At 36.9% G+C, this 17,040-nt stretch overlaps 1 protein-coding gene across 2 annotated transcripts in view; it reads left to right on the forward strand.

Moving 5' to 3' along the window:
• The window catches only part of LOC132111588 (MAM domain-containing glycosylphosphatidylinositol anchor protein 2-like), a 178,674-nt gene that overhangs the window by 147,929 nt on the left and 13,705 nt on the right, over positions 1-17,040 (forward strand). The window contains exons 11-12 of one of the 2 annotated variants that reach the window (XM_059519025.1): positions 11,189-11,366; positions 13,054-13,071. In XM_059519025.1, coding sequence (XP_059375008.1) covers positions 11,189-11,366; positions 13,054-13,071 — 196 coding nt within the window. The remainder of the gene's footprint in view (positions 1-11,188; positions 11,367-13,053; positions 13,072-17,040) is intronic. The other variant, XM_059519026.1, reaches the window with a different exon arrangement.

The following is a 17,040-nucleotide window of genomic DNA, read 5'->3' on the forward strand; positions in this document are numbered from 1 at the left end:
TCTTCTGTGGTCACTTGTGATCTAATTTCAAAGAGAAGATTTCTTGACTACTATGTCAGTCTGTTATTGTATCCTGATAAAGCACAAGAAGTGTACAGTACTGCTTCAAAATAAAATGGGAATTTTCTCACTAAGGTTTCGTTTAAGACTTGCTATTTTGGTCACTGCATGTTAATATCAAGCAAACCAACATTCATTTGCATGTATACTGTATGTAAGCACTTTTCCTATTTTTTTACTTAATGGTTTAGTTTTAAAGACTTATGTAGCTGTCAGAGTTTAAACCCTTGTGAATGATTGACAGTCAAGTAAGTGGCTCTTTAACATGTATTTAACAGTTTGCTTAAATCAGCTGATATTAGTTTTCTTAAAATTCATCAGTATTGGCCAATATGGAGTATTTCTCATTTTCTCTACTTTTTTTACATTTGGATTATTTTCAGTGTCATCTAATGCGTACAAACACAAATAATGTAACACTGTTCAATGTTATCAATAGCAAACTCTACATTTATGATGTACATTACAAAAAAAATATTATAATAAATAATATACATTTATTATTAGTTGTTACTCTGCAGTGAAATGAAAATAATGACTGGCTGGTATCGGCCATAATTTTAATAGTGGTGCATTCCTAATCAAACCTAAAATAATTACAGTAGCATGTGTAAACAAGGGATATAGGTTTCAGTAGTTACTTTAGTTAGTCTATTTGGTAATTATTGGTTGCAGTGTAGCTGGGAAGAATATACAACCCCATGAAGATTTGTGCATATTCACAGATTCTGTATAAAAACTGTCTTTTGCTCTCCATGTCCTCTAGTGGATTATTAAAGCCACTAGAGCACTGTTCTCACAGCAGCAGTAAAGGCCAGCATGAACAACCCTAATGTTTCTATGACCTCATTTTTCACTATACTGCCTATGTACTTCAAGTTTAACGAGCCCTCTTAACATTTTTTCTGTGCTTATGGCACTTAACGTGCTGTTGTAAAAGTCATCCTAACTTAGATGACATACAGTACAAGGTTACACCTCTGCAGTGCTGCGAGTTGCTTCAGCTTTATGTTTAGAGGATGTTATACAATACTTGAATGTATAGCAATTCATCTTTAATTAAAGGGATTTCAGAGTTTACTTTAATGGGAATTAAGTGCCTTTAAGGATATTGTTTGAGGCACTATCTTTAGCTCCCAGGCTAGAGGAGAAATAGAAGCCTCTTTTACTGCTTCAGTCTAACATTGTTTAGTTCTCCAGCCGTGGTAAAAGCATTTACACATAAAGCTTCCAAATCCACATTATAGAAATCTAATTCCTCTCAATTCCAGATAGAAGACATAAACCAAATTTGACTGCTTAAAGTGTGAAGTATACGAGATGTTTGGTGTGGAAAATACTCATATTGTTTCAAATTTACAAACCCCTTGTTATTGTATTTTTGCTCCTGCGGCCCTGAAATCCAGTTCAGGAAATATTCCATTTCATAGTCAAGGTTTCACAGAGTTCATTTCCTCATTTGAAGTTACAGCTGTTTTCTTATCACAAGTAAAGGAATATTGTTATTTTCAGTCGGTTCCCAATGTAAAATGGAGTAACACAGCACCTGTGGGATGACAGGTGACCCTCGGCCCCCGTTTTATCCCCAAGAATTGTTGTAGCGTGTTTGAATTGCATGCATGCTGTAAGTGTGTCATCATATCTCTGCAATGTTTCAACAGCATTGTGAGAGTTTCTCTATTGATCATATTTTCCATGTAGTGTTGAGATGAAGCCTTTTACCTCGGGCTGCTTCTGGGATTTTGTTCAAAGTTACTTGCTCACTCTAACTTGAATATGCTTGCACTACTTTCATTTTTAAATAAACTAAGTACAAACACAAATATAAAGTTGAAATATGCAGTTGTTAAAGTATGTACTCCTAGACTATTTTAATGTGGGGGATTTAATCTGGGATTCATGAGGGAACTGCAGGTAGTTGATGAAAAAACACACACACACATATATATATATATATATATATATTACCTGCATGTCATGTACTCTGATTTAAGATGACAAAAAAAAGTACACATGAAAATGTTAAAACTGTAAAATCACAGGGATGACTTCAAGGAAATATTTTATTATTGTAAATATTTTCTTTTATTTAATCCCTGTCCTAAAGGATGACTTCTTTAAAGGTGTAAATGTTTTTGAAACATTACTGTTTCTGTGTGCAGTTTAATATGAAAAATGTCTAGTTTGATCAAAAACGTTAGGGGATGAACTACCTATAAAAAGTGGGGAATTGACTGCTTTATGTACATACTTTTCACAAAATCATCCAGTCGACTAGTGGTTGATGCATTTTGCCAACAAAACTGAAAACCATTTTATAATTTTGGCAAGCAGTATTCTGATTGGCTGATTTTACACTAGGGCATACAATGATTTTAATCAGTCCATTTATAAAAAATGCTGTCTTGTGTACTGGAGTATAGGGGTGCTCCGATTGATCAGCTACCGATCACAATCAGCCGATAATCACTTTGGGATTGATTGGTGGCCTCTAAAAAGGCTGATCTCATAAAACCGATCTCAAGCTGATGACGCGCCTGTCGTGAGAGGTTTGGCATGGCATGCGGCGGCACCGTCTCAGTCTTAGTCCGGCCCGGGTGAAATTATTATAATGCTTTAGGTGAGGTACAATTCATATTTCTTCATTAAATGACTGAAAAAGTCATTTGAATAGTCAACAGCATGAATAGATCACAGCGCGCTCTCTTTCTCTCTCAAAATGCAAATGGCTTCTCATGGCGTCTGCACTATAAGTGAGTTGCACAGTCAACACAGGAATTGTCACTTGTACTATCGAGGCAGTGTCGCCTAGTCACTAAAGTTAATAAACCGCATTTTTTATTTTTTTATTCTTGCCAGTCTAAACCATTCAACGCTTATGCGAGCGCTCATGCACACTCGCTGCGCACACACATTACAATGCCAGGTTCACATTACTCTGCTCGCAGTACATATGTGGTGTGTATTTCTTCCGCACTCATGTTAATGAATTAAAGCTTTCACACTGCACACAATTTTGTGGTCTGGCAGTGCGTTTAGGAGATAGTTTCTGCACCGAGTCTATTTTTTTGCTGTACCACACATTGTCTACACACTGCAAACACATACCTCACATACAACTCACAAAATCAGGCTTGCACTGTGTAAGATATTGTGCAACAATTACACGATTGTAAAAACAAAAATACAGTGCATGATCAAACATTTAGGTGAGATAAATATATATATTTTTTAAATGGCCCCCTTCACCCCTCAAAGGAAAAAAAATATCCTCTCACAAGAGTCACCTAAGAGAGGAATTCATTTTCAAAAATGAAATTCAGGCCCTGAATACAGTAAATTTCTAAAAATCTTGATTGGATCATCACTATAAATAATTCTACATATTAAAAAGGAGGCTTTAAAAAGATCAGTATCGGTATAGGTATCGGCAGATACTGATACAGAGTTTGCATGGTTACTAACATCTCTGAAAGTTGATTGTTGTTTATAAAGCACCTAGTAGCAATTTTTATTTAAAATAACATATTTTGAAAGATTTCGTTGACTTTACAGTCAGTTAAGTCAGTGGGGTTGAATGTTTTGTTCTCCACTGAGTTTCCTTGTATGGACAAAAACTTTCGTCAATATATCTTTTTTTTGTGTTCCACTGAAGACATATGTTATAGAAATACATTCCACTGACCCTGGTCATGTGATGACAAATAATGATTCTGTTCTATTCTGTTCTATTCAAAGAGTCTGATAGAGTCTGAAATCTCAGAGTCAGGGCCGCCCTCTGCTTCAATCTCTTCTGCACTCTCACATATAGTGCTGCTTCAGTAGTGAACTCAGCAGGGCACACTTATCAGATCTCTTCCTCTTTTCCCCTCTGGTCTAAAATCCCATACTGTTCACCCTCGTAATTCCCTCTCTTATAACTTAACGTCTGTCTCATTCATTCTCATACTTATACAGATCAGTAGCAGGCACTTGTCTACACCTTTTTACAACTTTTACGTTACGTTACAATATCAACAAGGAAATAATACTATAATGTAGTTGTATTTTTATGTGAACATACTAGTTTATAGAACTTACATAATTACCATTTAAGCATTTTTTTATGTAATTTTATTCAGCAAGGATGCATTAAGTTGATCAAAAGCGACAGATATTTATAATGTTAGATATTTAAAAAAAGCTTTCATCCATTTCATTCAGAAAAAAAGCATCACAGTTTCCACAAAAATATGAAGCAGCACAACAGTTTTCAGTATTGATAATACAGTGAAGATTGATTGATAAAAAAAAAAACTGAATGATCACTGAAGACTGGAGTAATGTCTGCTGAAAAATCATCTTTGATTCACAGGAAGAAATTTTATTTTTAAATCTTTTCAAATAAAAGAGTAATTTTATTTTTATTTCATTTTATAAATGTAATGCTAATATTTCACATTATTGTTGGTTTTACTGTATTATTAACAAAATAAATGCAGCATTGTTGAGCATAATTGGTGGTATTTGAATGGGTGAGTAGTTTACTAGTAATTTATTTATCTATTTCCTCCAGTTTTGTTGATTTGTGGATATCATAGGTAGGCATTATCATGTGAACAGGGTAATCAGCCAGTAGCAGCTCTCAAGTGGCTTTACCCTTGTGTTTCACCATTATCACCTCACATGTATGCTTTGGGATCTCATTGGGATCTCAGTGGGATCTCAAGGAAAAAGCCAAAGAGACATTGCTGCCCTCTAAAACATTTTCTACTTTTGCACAGTGTTACTTCCAAGCAGTAAATAGTTTCTGCATTATTCAGTCACATATTTTGTAATATTTGTTATATTTTTGGTTATATTTGCTATGTTTGGCATCCATGGAGGAAACACAAGTGATACAGATACACAAGTGCACACATACACCCCTTGCATGCTAATACAACATCAAGGCTTCCACACACAGTAAAGATTCAAGGACACAATTTCATCCACACAGTTTCACACTGAGACTCACACACTGCTGACATGTTTCTCTTTCAGTCTGTGATGTAAATAACAGTAGGCCACATTTTCACTCTATGAATTGTTTGTGCAGGTGGACAGTGTGCTAGGATACAGCTTCATTTACAGTACCATAACAAGAATATATTAATCTCCATTGCAGCAAAGTATTTGTGTCGGTACTGTAGCAAACAGCATTCGGCAGTCATCAAACTGGCCTGTGGGCTGATTCAAAGACTTACACGGCATCGACGCGTGGCCATTCTCTGGAAATATGCGATTTACATTACACCGGATGAAGCATCTAGAGGTACAATGTCCTTGGGCCTATGCGTGGGCTAACGCTAGCATAAAATCTTATTTACAAATGAAGCTCATTGCCATTAGTGTGCATTATGACAAAATAAGTCTTGTGTGAAGTCTTATTACCGGGAGCACGCTGAAGCAGTTACACTGATGAAAGCGATTCATATTTTGATAGCGCAGGTATGCGTGTATGTGCATATATTTTGTTATTGCAGCTTTCAATCTCTTGCTCCTTTTTTTTTTTTTTTTTTAGTTCGACCTCAAGTAAATGTCCATTTTTTCAGTCTCTGCTGTTAAAAAAGAAACTGAAGCAAATGTCAACAGGGGATTTGTTATATCATGGTTCTAAACTGCATTAGAAATGCAGAGCACACAAATTGACATTAAAGGATTAGTTCACCCAACAATTTAAATTTGCTGAATATTTACTCACCCTGGGGCCATCCAAGATGTACTATAGATGAGTTTGTTTCTTCATCTGAACAGATTTGGAAAATGTAGCATTACATTATTTGCTCAACAGTGGACCCTCTGAAACAAATTTGAATGACCTGAGGACAAGTATATTTACAGCGAATCTTAATTTTTGGGTGAACTATTCCTTCAAATGCACATGGGAAGCACAGATGAAATGCCAGTTCGCAACACTTGACTGCATTTGTAGACGATTTAGCCTATGTTTAGTGATCCTGTGTTGCTCATAACTCACAATAAAGACAGTTGACAATGCTTTAACATGCCATAGCATGCTTCCCAATGGAGATAAAGAATAGATGACGTTTCTATGTTTAGCATTTGCTGTACTCGTAACTCATGCATAGATATAAGCCTTGGTTTTAGTGCTGCAGGCTGGAAGTACTTAAATATGCATTAAGGAGAGTTTTTTTAGATGTTCATAGATCAGCACAGCTTCCCCTTTTTGAACTTGTCCAGATAAACCTGCTGTGAGGGAAGTTTTGGTTTAATTCATGAAACTTTCTGTTTGAGGCCAGCACATCTGCACCTTTGACATTGTTCATAATTAAGCTGGCTATCCAAATAATTTGATTTCATATACTTAGTATATTAACACTTGCAAAGAGTTCATTTATTAGCTTTCCTTAGGTTGTCCCCAAGTATGCACTTAGAACAAACCATCATAATTTGCTGTAATTGCCACGTTTTGGATTGCAAATCAGCCTTTTTTTCCCCCTTAGATATCTTCTATCAAATACTAACGAGGTTATTATTTACACAAAAACATAATTTACTTTCTCCCATGTGGAGTTGATGTATCTCTGTGCACAAAAAGGTGTTTAGGTTAGAATTTGCATAAGTGCAGAATGTCTTGTTCTCTTCATATCAACCCCCCATCCTCCCGTCATCCCCAACTCTTTCTATGCTCGTCTTTATAAAACAAGATTTGCTGAACGATGTCATGAATGAGAAGTGAGCCCAGTTGCCATAGCAACAAGCCATTTTACCTCTGAATGGCAACGTATATTACAATGCAGACCAAAAAAGGTAGAACAAATGAGGCAAAAGTACTTTCTATGAGAGCAGGTGAATTGGGATGTTTTTACTTTGTGTTATATTTGAATCACAAAGACCGCTGTTATTTAGCGAGTGTAGCACACACCTTGTGTAGTAACCAGCAAGTCCCATTGCCGCTAGAAATATTATTTGACCTTTCCTTTTATTCAAAAGAACAGCAATGGTGAGTGCTGATGTAGCAGTACTGCAGAAGATCATGTAGATTTTCAGTCTGACTATGATTTTGAGTGCTGATATCATAAGTGGAGTTTGTTTTTTCTGTGTTCGCCACTGGATTACTGAGGCAGTTCCTTCCTCTTGAAAGGTTAACACAGATTGTGTGTGTGTGTGTGTGTGTGTGTGTGTGTGTGTGTGTGTGTGTGTGTGTGTGTGTGTGTGTGTGTGTGTGTGTGTGTGTGTGTGTGTGTGTGTGTGTGTGTGTGTGTGTGTTTTTAATTAACCTCTCGTTTTGAGGATAATGTTTCTCTGTTTCTCTGACCAAAAGAAAAGGCCTGTATTCCTCTCTCTGGTGATGGTATTTGAATAAAGGTCATGTTCAGAGGAAGGGAAATGTCAGGATTGTATAGCCAAGAATGCCCTAAATTTTGCTGTTTGCTCGAATGCGAGTGGCGTAATTTGTGCTCGGTTTGATTCGTAATCAGAATGCTTTGCGAATCTTCTGAAACTTCCCAAAATTTCTGAAAGGGGGAAATATATGCGGCTCAGAGCACAGATGGTTTACAGAAAAACCAGGAGGGAAACTTGAGCACTGCATTCAGAATTCTTAAGCTATGGTAATGAGTAGAAGATGAAAATTACTTTATAAAAATATAATAATGCTTCTCTCATGAGTGACCCCAGAGATAGCCTTTGGCGTCGAGCCTCCACTGATTGTGAAACTTTGCGTTTTCCTTCTGCAGTTGGCAGCTTTGCCACATGTGTCACAGAGTAGTGTTGTGATGAACCCTGTCGCAGTGTGTGTCCTCACAGAATAGATTACTGGCCTGAAGAGAAGAATCATATGCTGTGTTGTTTTGACAGGACTGTAGGTGTGAGTTTAAAGGGATAAAAATACAATTCTGTCATTATTTACTCAACTCCATGTCATTACATACTTCTAGTACTCAGAAGGAGATTTTTTGTACTATTTTCGGATGTATGTAATATTAAATATTATGTAGTATATTTGAATATATGCAATATTAAATGATCGTGATTAGCTAGCTGCAGCAGAAGAGAATATTATCAGTGAGTAATGTTATAATATACATATACATTTAGCATTCAAATGTTTTTTTTTTTTTTGTTTTTTTTTTATAAATCTCATGCTCACCGCTCCCTTTTTTTGTAAAAATGTTGTGAAATTGTAATCCATTTTAAAATAACTTTCTAATTTAATACAGATTTAAAATGTATTTGATGATTTTTTTTTTAAACATGATACACTTTTTTTCAGGATTCTTTGAATACAAGGTTTGAAAGAATCTTATTAACATTTATTTTTTGGACTCTTGATCACTATTGAATGGAAAAAGAGCAGATTGAACATTGAGCCTAACATTCCCTATTTGAGTCCTACAGAAGTCAGAAAATCACAACAGGTCTGGAACAATATGAGAAATTAGTAAATAATGAAAGAAAGTATGAAATTTTTTTAATTAACTATTCCTTAAGTGATGTCATATAACAGTTAAAAAGTATAAAGCTGAGCTTAGTTTCAGTTATGTGCACATGGACACAAGTATTGACATTCTGCAGCATGAATGATCTTTTTTCTCATCTGTGCAGTCAGCCAAGGTCATTTTCTTGGATCACAATAGGTTATATACACAATAGGTATTTAAGTTGGGTATTGTATCAGTGGCACCAAAGTTCTTCAAGTTTGTTTTGTCAGCCCATGTGTGCTCTATCTGCCCTGTGCTCTTCACACTCTCCTTCAGTGTGAGGGCTGAATGCTTCAGTATTAGCCCCTCACATCCACAACAAGGTTTAGAGTGTTTTGCTCAAGGATGTATTAAGATTTGAGGGCTGTGCTGAAAGACACAGAAGGTGCCCGGAGCTGTGCACACTGAACCGCATGAAAAAAGCAGATGCATTTCAGTTCTTTAATGACCCAATATGGTGTTGAAGGATGCTCCATGTCAAGTGTTTAGCTCTAGTGTAAAAAAAAAAAAAACAACCTTGACATTGGGTTTTTCTTGTTTTGTTTGGAGGTTAAGAGCCAGTTTAATTTTTTAGCCATGCAAAAATGATCTTCTGTGATTATGGGGTTTAATTGAGTTTTAGGTTTAGCAGCTTTACATAGATAAGATCAAATGCTGCTTAAAGCCGTCTGTGATAATACCACTTATGAATGTATTGATCTTTTTAAAGGGGAGAGACTTTGAAATAAGCTGTTGTTGTATGATGCATTGCAGCAGGAAGGTGCTTTGGGAGGAAGAACAGTCTATCTTTTCTTATATGTGCCCGCACCAATGCTTTTCCCCTCTACAAGATCTGCAGGCATGGAATTAGAAATCTCACAGAAGCAATAAACAGTAATTGGATTTGGCGATGGAAATCTCATTACCAGGAGAGAGAGACCCTGATGGGAACACTGGCAACTTCTCAGGGCTATCGCTGCCACCCTCCCCTCCTCTCTCTCGCCCCACTGATTTAACCAATCATCTTGTATTTGAATCCAGTGATACTCTTGGTGACGAGGCTGAATGTCTGTCGTTGGTTTGACAAACAGCAATTTTAAAACAGATTCAGGTGCTGCACTGAAGCCAGTATGATGTAAAATTGAGGTTTAAAAACTTGTATTAATGTTTAAGGTCCTGTTGTTTCATTATTTCTTGATTATTTAGGAATATATTAATTTTATATTACCATACAAAAGTTTGGGGTCTGTAATTTTTTGATGTTTCTGAAAGACGCCTTTTGTACTCATTAATGATGCATTTATTTAATATAAAATACGATGAATACAGTAATATTGTGAATTTTTACTGTTTTCTATTTTAATATATTTTAAAAGTGATGGCAAAACTGATATCCAGAATATCCAGAAGTGATTCCTCCAGTCTTCAGTGTCACATGATCCTTCAGAAATCATTCGAATATGCTGATTTGGTGCTCAAGAATCATTTATTAGAAACATGTCGTGCTGCTTAATATCTTTTTGTGGAAACCATGATACATTTTTTTCAGGACATAATCTGAAATTCAAAAATAAATTGTTTTAAAAATACAAATTGTGTCAATTATTGCTTCCTTGCTCAATCAAAGTATTAAGTTTTTTCAAAAAAGAAATAGTGCATGTCAGATTACTCAAGAAAAATGTACTTGTACTTCCTACAAAAAATATTTTGTGTTTACCCTCGCTGCAAATGAAAACTTTTAATCCTATAGACAAGTGAAAGCTCTGGGTATTCACAAACACTTCCACAACCTTCAGATTCTCTGTTAGTGATGAGAACACTCATTCTGGTCTGTTTACTGCCCAGCAGCTCCCTTCAGGAGATCCAGGAAGATTTCATATAGGTGCTGGATTTTAATCAGACATGTCTTCTCTTTTACCACCACAATAATGACAAGAGGCATCAGCTGAAATCCATTTATGCTTTCATTCAAGCACGAGCTGAAGCAAGGAATTGACTTCTTCTAATATTGCATAATAATTCAACTTGCAGTAAAAAGTTAATTGAGAGGGTCAGGGAGCTAAAATGCCTTGTCAAAATCAATTAGTCAGCTCACGTATCTCACAAAAAATTCAATAATGTTTCTTTTTTGCCCGTTCAGGAACTTTTTGGGATTGTCACCCCATGCGCTTTCTTTCCTCGGTGAAAAGCATTGTTTGAAAATGTCACCTCTGGTGTGTGTAGGTGTTTGTTTAGAGCATTTGTACTGATTTGCATCGGACAAGTGGGACCATCTCCGAACGCAACAGTACATTTTGAATAATGCCATTGGCCGGTGCCATTATAATCAGAAAAGTTCAATTTGAAATAAAGAACCCTGTGTTCTTAGCTTAAAGAATACAGACAGAGAAAAATACTAAGGAGAAAGAGACTTAATATCATAATAGCTCTGTGAGACATTAAAATGGCTAGAGAAAAAGAGCTGGTCAGCTCTTTTCAATATTACGCTCAATATGTGTTGCATTATAATATTAGTATTTAGAAAGGATGTTTTTAATTAATAGTACAGACTGAGACGTATGTTTTTCTTCCCTAGGGAATGTTATTAAAAGGACCTTTTGGGAATCATTACTTGTGTATGTTGGCTTGATGCTTTATCATAAGGTGTTGAAATAAAGAACTCATAATTATGCTCTTATCCTCAGACGGGGCATCAGAGATGGTGGGAGCAAGAAATCCCAATAGAAGACAACATTCAGAAAGGAGAACTGCTCACCTACAACCTCACAGAACTCATTAAACCCGAGGCCTACCAGGTCCGCCTCACACCGATAACACGGTTCGGAGAGGGGGATTCAACGGAAAGGATCATTTGCTACAGTGGTAAGAAAAAGCTTGTTTGATTATGGTCATGATTGTTTTCCCTTTTTTCAGGTAGTTTTTTTTTTTTTACTATGTGAAAGTACCATGGCATGATAATTTAGATCTACAAAATCGAATTAATATCATTGCATCCCTACTAATAAAGTCCATATGGAATCTCTAGGATTTAAAGTCATCTTGAAATACAAAATAATAAGAATACTAAAATTTGTAATTCTTTAAGACACTTTTCTCTGAAATCATTATGCATTCAGTATAATTTTGTTATGCATAAGTTTTATTATTCAGTTAGAGAAATGAAACATTTTCACCGGTGATCTCAGACTTTTGGACCCCACTGACTGAGTGTAGTGTGTGTGTGTGTGTGTGTGTGTGTGTGTATATATATATATATATATATATATATATATATATATATATATATATATATATATATATATATATATATATATATATATATGCTTGTTAAAATGCAAATATTTATCTGCATGTGGAGAATGTTAGTGTACTGATACTGACAGTGATGTGTGTCTGTGTGTTTTAAAGTCAAGGTCACTTATAATACAAATAATTCAATTTTCCGTTCATTTAAGTTCAGATGATTTGATACTCCAAATAAAGTGCAAATGCCTCATCTTATTATTAAATCTTCTTTTAATATTTGTGTGCAAATCTGCTAATCTAACAAAAGACCAGCAGAGGACATTTTAATTATTGTTATTTTTTAATGTAATAGAGACCTCTGCTGGCTGAGTACATGAAAAATGCACCTATTATTTATCTGTTGACATGCATTTTAATAGCAGCTGTCATATTTGTAATACTGCTTCCTGTCACTGGTAATTTTATGGGTGATGCCAGGGTTCTTGTTTATGATTGGTTCAATTTGTTTACATTTGTACTGCTACCTATTCCATGCCTTTATCTCAGAATATCAGGATAAATGAAATATAGCTCATCACAAAGCCAAAAAGTTAACCAAAATTAATATGTACTTATTTTAAACAAATCTGTTATATATAATTATTGAAAGAATACAACTGTATCACAAAATAAAGTTGCTATCAAAACACAAGTGGGTAAACCCTTTCTGTCAAAAGGAGCTTTACATTTAAGATCAAGCAGTCAGCAATAGGAAAGAAATAAAGAACAGTCACAAATCAATAGAATAAAACTCAAAGCCGGCAAATCCTGTGTGAAATATGCCTCAGTTCCTTTGGCAGGCCTGTGTCACTGCTTGTGTTCGTAGGGGCCGAAAACAGATGGGCATACTCAAACCTGAGCAACAAACAAAATAAAATAAATTTGAAAGCAGGTTCCTGTGTTTAAGATAACATCTCATACTTGCCTTCTCTTACTCTTGCACATGAGTTCTGTCCTCGTTGTTCGTCCCGGCCCTCTCTCGTCTCCTGATACCTGATTGGTTTTCCTTTACAAAGCACCCAATTACATTACAAAGAAATAAAAAATTATAATTTACAGGCACAAAGAGTTTAGGAGCACATTTTTATACAGTAACTTGCCTAATTTTATACAATTTTAAACACAAACTTATTTAAATTGAAATATAAATCTGTAAAAGATGACCACATGGGCTATGTTTTCATGTTATCTACTATTCTCTAAAATTGACCAGAGCTATATATCTTACTGTATATCTTACTGTTTTGTTTTGTGCTTCTTAAAGAGGCCAGTCAAGATGCAGGTAACGTATATCAAGTCACCTAAACCCTACGTCTGTGGTGCCTGAACCCCTTCCCTTCTTTACTGGAAAACCTATCGTAATGTGGCAGCTTTATGACCTCACCAATGGCTGGATGCACTTGGGCACATTCATTAACTGTGCACAGTGTTCTGTTATCAAGCTTGCACAACCCCAGTGTGATATTAGAGACTCTTTAAAGGCGCTGTCTTTATTTTAAGCCTTTATTGAAATACTGTGGAAAGTCGACATGTCCTGGTGTGTGACATGCTAGACTCCATCCAAAACTATTTTAAGTAAAGTAAAGTGAAAGCTATCAAGTGAATGCCCTTTACCCTCTGTGTGGTATATAAAATTAGGGATTTGCAAGAAAAGGCCACAGAAGACCTGTGCAGACCAGGTGCAATTTCAAAAGCAGAGAAAAAAATCTTCAAAAAATCATTTATTCTTTCATCTGATCATTATTTCATTTGCTCATTGGTCATAGTTTATTCAGAAGCTTGCCCATGTGATATGAAGCCCTATGGCTCTACACGGTCTTTGTGTCAGGTAATGGAAATACCAGTGCTAAAAAAATTGAAAATGTCTCATTCCATAACGTCTCCTCTGCTATTCCATTTCCCCTAAAATCATTTCGCCACAGGGCTCATGGGAAAATACCATCTGTATTGAGAACTTCCATCAAAGGGTCCAGCTTTTGCCACTGTGACATTATGCATTTTAATTGTCTCAATAACCTGGAGAGGGTGATAGCACAATCACACCACTCACAATCCATATCCCAGCTTTCATAATCATACAATGGCATTTAAGCTGCATGTAAATGGTTGGAGAAGCTCTCTGTGAGGATGCCTTCTGTTGGTTTGCTAAAACTGCACATTTATGTCTACGTTTATGCATTTGGCAGATAGTTAAATACAAAGTGTCTTACATTACATTCAAGATACTTTTTTTTCAGTTCATGTGCAATTGCTATTAATATTTTATGTTAAAGGGATAGTTCACCTAAAAATTAAAAACACACTTACCCTCATGTCATTGCAAACCCCAAACCAGTTCAGCGAAAACTCCGCCCCGCAGCTGATTCTAAAGATTTCATTGGTCATGTCAGTCACAGCTCTGGATGCCTACACCAAACACTAACTCCTCACTCCAACCCTAGCCTATGCTGGGCGGGATTTTTGCTAAACTGGTTTTATTTAATTTTTTTATAGTCATATTTATCATTTTTAAATAATATATAAAAAATAATATATTTGTGTATTGGTATATATTAATTACATTCATTAAAAAAAATAGCAACAAATATTTACTTTTATTAAAACAGGATAATTTATCTGTCTGTGAATTTGAATGTCACACTGCTTATTTGCCTCAAAATAATAATGAAACATTATTTTGATTAATCTGACAGTTTGATGAACCAAGTAAAGATGTTCCATTATTGTTTAGTATTTTTCATACATTTACATTTACTGTATGCAGTTGGCAGATGCTTAAATCCAAAGTGACTTGCAGTAAATTTAGTGTGTACAGTTTTTTCAGTTCATGTGCAACACCAGTGAATTTATTATGTTAAAGGGTACTTCACCCAAATATTAATAATCTATAATTTTTTAGACCCTCATGTCATTCCAAGCCCATATGACTTGCATTCTTTTGTGAAATACACACAAAAAAATATATATTTGGAAGAATGTCTCAGTGTTTTTCAGTCAATGGGATCCAGTGTTGTTGACTTTTATTGAATGGACAAAAAAATGTATAAGGTTTAAAATATCATAAGAAAGCAAATCTTATAGATTTGGAATGACATAATGAAAAATGAATAATTCATTTTTATGGTCAATCATTTTTTGGTCCATGGTTTATTTTACTTTTTTTTACAGAATGTAGAAAATTTATTCACAAGAATGAGCCAGAATGTGTTTTTTATTGGAAAGGCAAGCCATCACAACCTGTGGCAAAGGTTGCACAGTGTTTGTTAAGACTTTGAATGGCTGTGGTTCAAATTAGTGCATGGACAGTGCCAGACAAATTAACAAGCCACCAAGAAGAATTGATGGACTGTGTCATTTGGTATCATTCTACAAAGCAGTTATTCAACACATAAACTTGCCTGCTGCCTGTAGATTGCTTTGGAAAGCCACCAACTGGCAGCTACAGATGAGCCTTACAGAGAACACAATCAGACTGAGAGGACAGTGCTAACAATCTATTATAATTGTATTGTCAAACAGTTAGTACACCTCATCACGACTTCACTATGGTTGTCATAAATGGCATATTGTTTGTTTATTTGTTTAATGCTGATGATATTAATAATAATGATCGACTGCAGGTCATTTAAATGCTAATGTAAGTCAAAGCATGCATTATAACAAAAGGCTTTAATTTGAAGTATGTTGATGAGGATGCATGTTTGATTCTACTCATTAATTTTATAGGCCTTTGATTATGTGTGGGATTACTTGGACTCAATGGTAACATAAAGTTCTGAGATGCCTTCAGGTGTTACAAACACGCCAGGTTCCACCTCCACACAATCACAACGCACACCCTCACCGGAGTTCTAAATCGCATCCACCTGATCCTCATCACCAGCCTATCACCGCAGCACCATAAAAGCCACACACACGCACTCAAACATTGTCCGGTCACGTTCGCGACAAGATCATTCCTGTATGCTTACTATAAGGACTAACTCCTCTTCTACTCTCTCCAGCGATTCTCTCCGAAGACCCAGTTCCCCAAGTGTGCGTGTGTGTGGCTCACCGTCTCTCCAAGAAGTCTTCACCCTACCTTCACGGATCCATCCTCATTGTCACTCATCACTACCTGCTCCTCTGCTTGTGTCTGTGTACAATAAACATCTTCATTCTGTTACTCCTCAGCTTCCCGAGTGATCCGTAACAGATGACCGGACCCGCACCGCCAGGCACAAGCATGAGCCTCACGTACCCCTTTCAAGATCTGGTTGATGCACTCCGACGAACACTCATGGCAACACCAGCACCTCCTACACCAGCGAGCACTTCCACCGACCCTGTCATCACTTCCTCACCTGCCGTTCACGCCAGTCCCATGGCCAGGCCAGCGCCCTACTCTGGTTCGGCGGAGGAATGCAGCGGATTCCTCCTTCAATGTTCGCTGGTCCTGGAGATGCAACCGCACTTGTACCCCACTGACCTTTCAAAGGTAGCCTTTATTATTTCCCAGCTGCAAGGTAAAGCACTACTGTGGGCAGATTCTCTCTGGACTCAAAATAACCCAGTTATCCAGTCTTATTCTAGCTTCATCAACCATTTCCGTGAAGTTTTCGGCAGACCAGCTTGGGACTCTTCCATTGGTGAGAAGCTGTATAATCTAAAACAAGGAAAAATGTCTGTCAATGAATATGCCCTTCAGTTTAGGACTCTGGTGGCCTCCAGTGGATGGAACAAACAGGCTTTACTGACGACCTACCGTCAAGGATTGGAACCCCGAGTGCGGTTGCATCTTGCTGCATACGAGGATACCATCGGACTCGAGCGATTCATCCAGCTATCCATCCGCTTTGCCACTCGTATGCAGTCATGCTTAGAAGAGCACCAGGGCCAGTCGCATTCCTCCACACCACTCTGCCGACCAGAAAACGTCAGCCCCCCAGAACCAGCCAGTGAGCCTATGATCCTCGACTCCTACCGCCTCACTATGGCGGAGCGTCAGAGACGGCTGGTCCAGAATCTGTGCCTCTACTGTGCAGCCCTGGGGCATGCAATAGCAGTGTGCCCCGTCCGTCCTCCTCGTCCTATGGTGAGTGCCATTCCCCTTCAGCGACGTCTTCTGCCCTGAACGGGCCTCCAAGCTGCCTCCACACCGGCCGTGGGACTGTGCCATCGATCTGCTGCCGGGTGAACCAGTGCCAAAGGGAAGGATATATCCCCTATCCATTCCCGAGGAGAAGGCCATGGAGGAATACATCAAGGAGGC

Source organism: Carassius carassius, chromosome 31, assembly GCF_963082965.1.
Source record: "Carassius carassius chromosome 31, fCarCar2.1, whole genome shotgun sequence".
Lineage (NCBI taxonomy): Eukaryota > Metazoa > Chordata > Actinopteri > Cypriniformes > Cyprinidae > Carassius > Carassius carassius.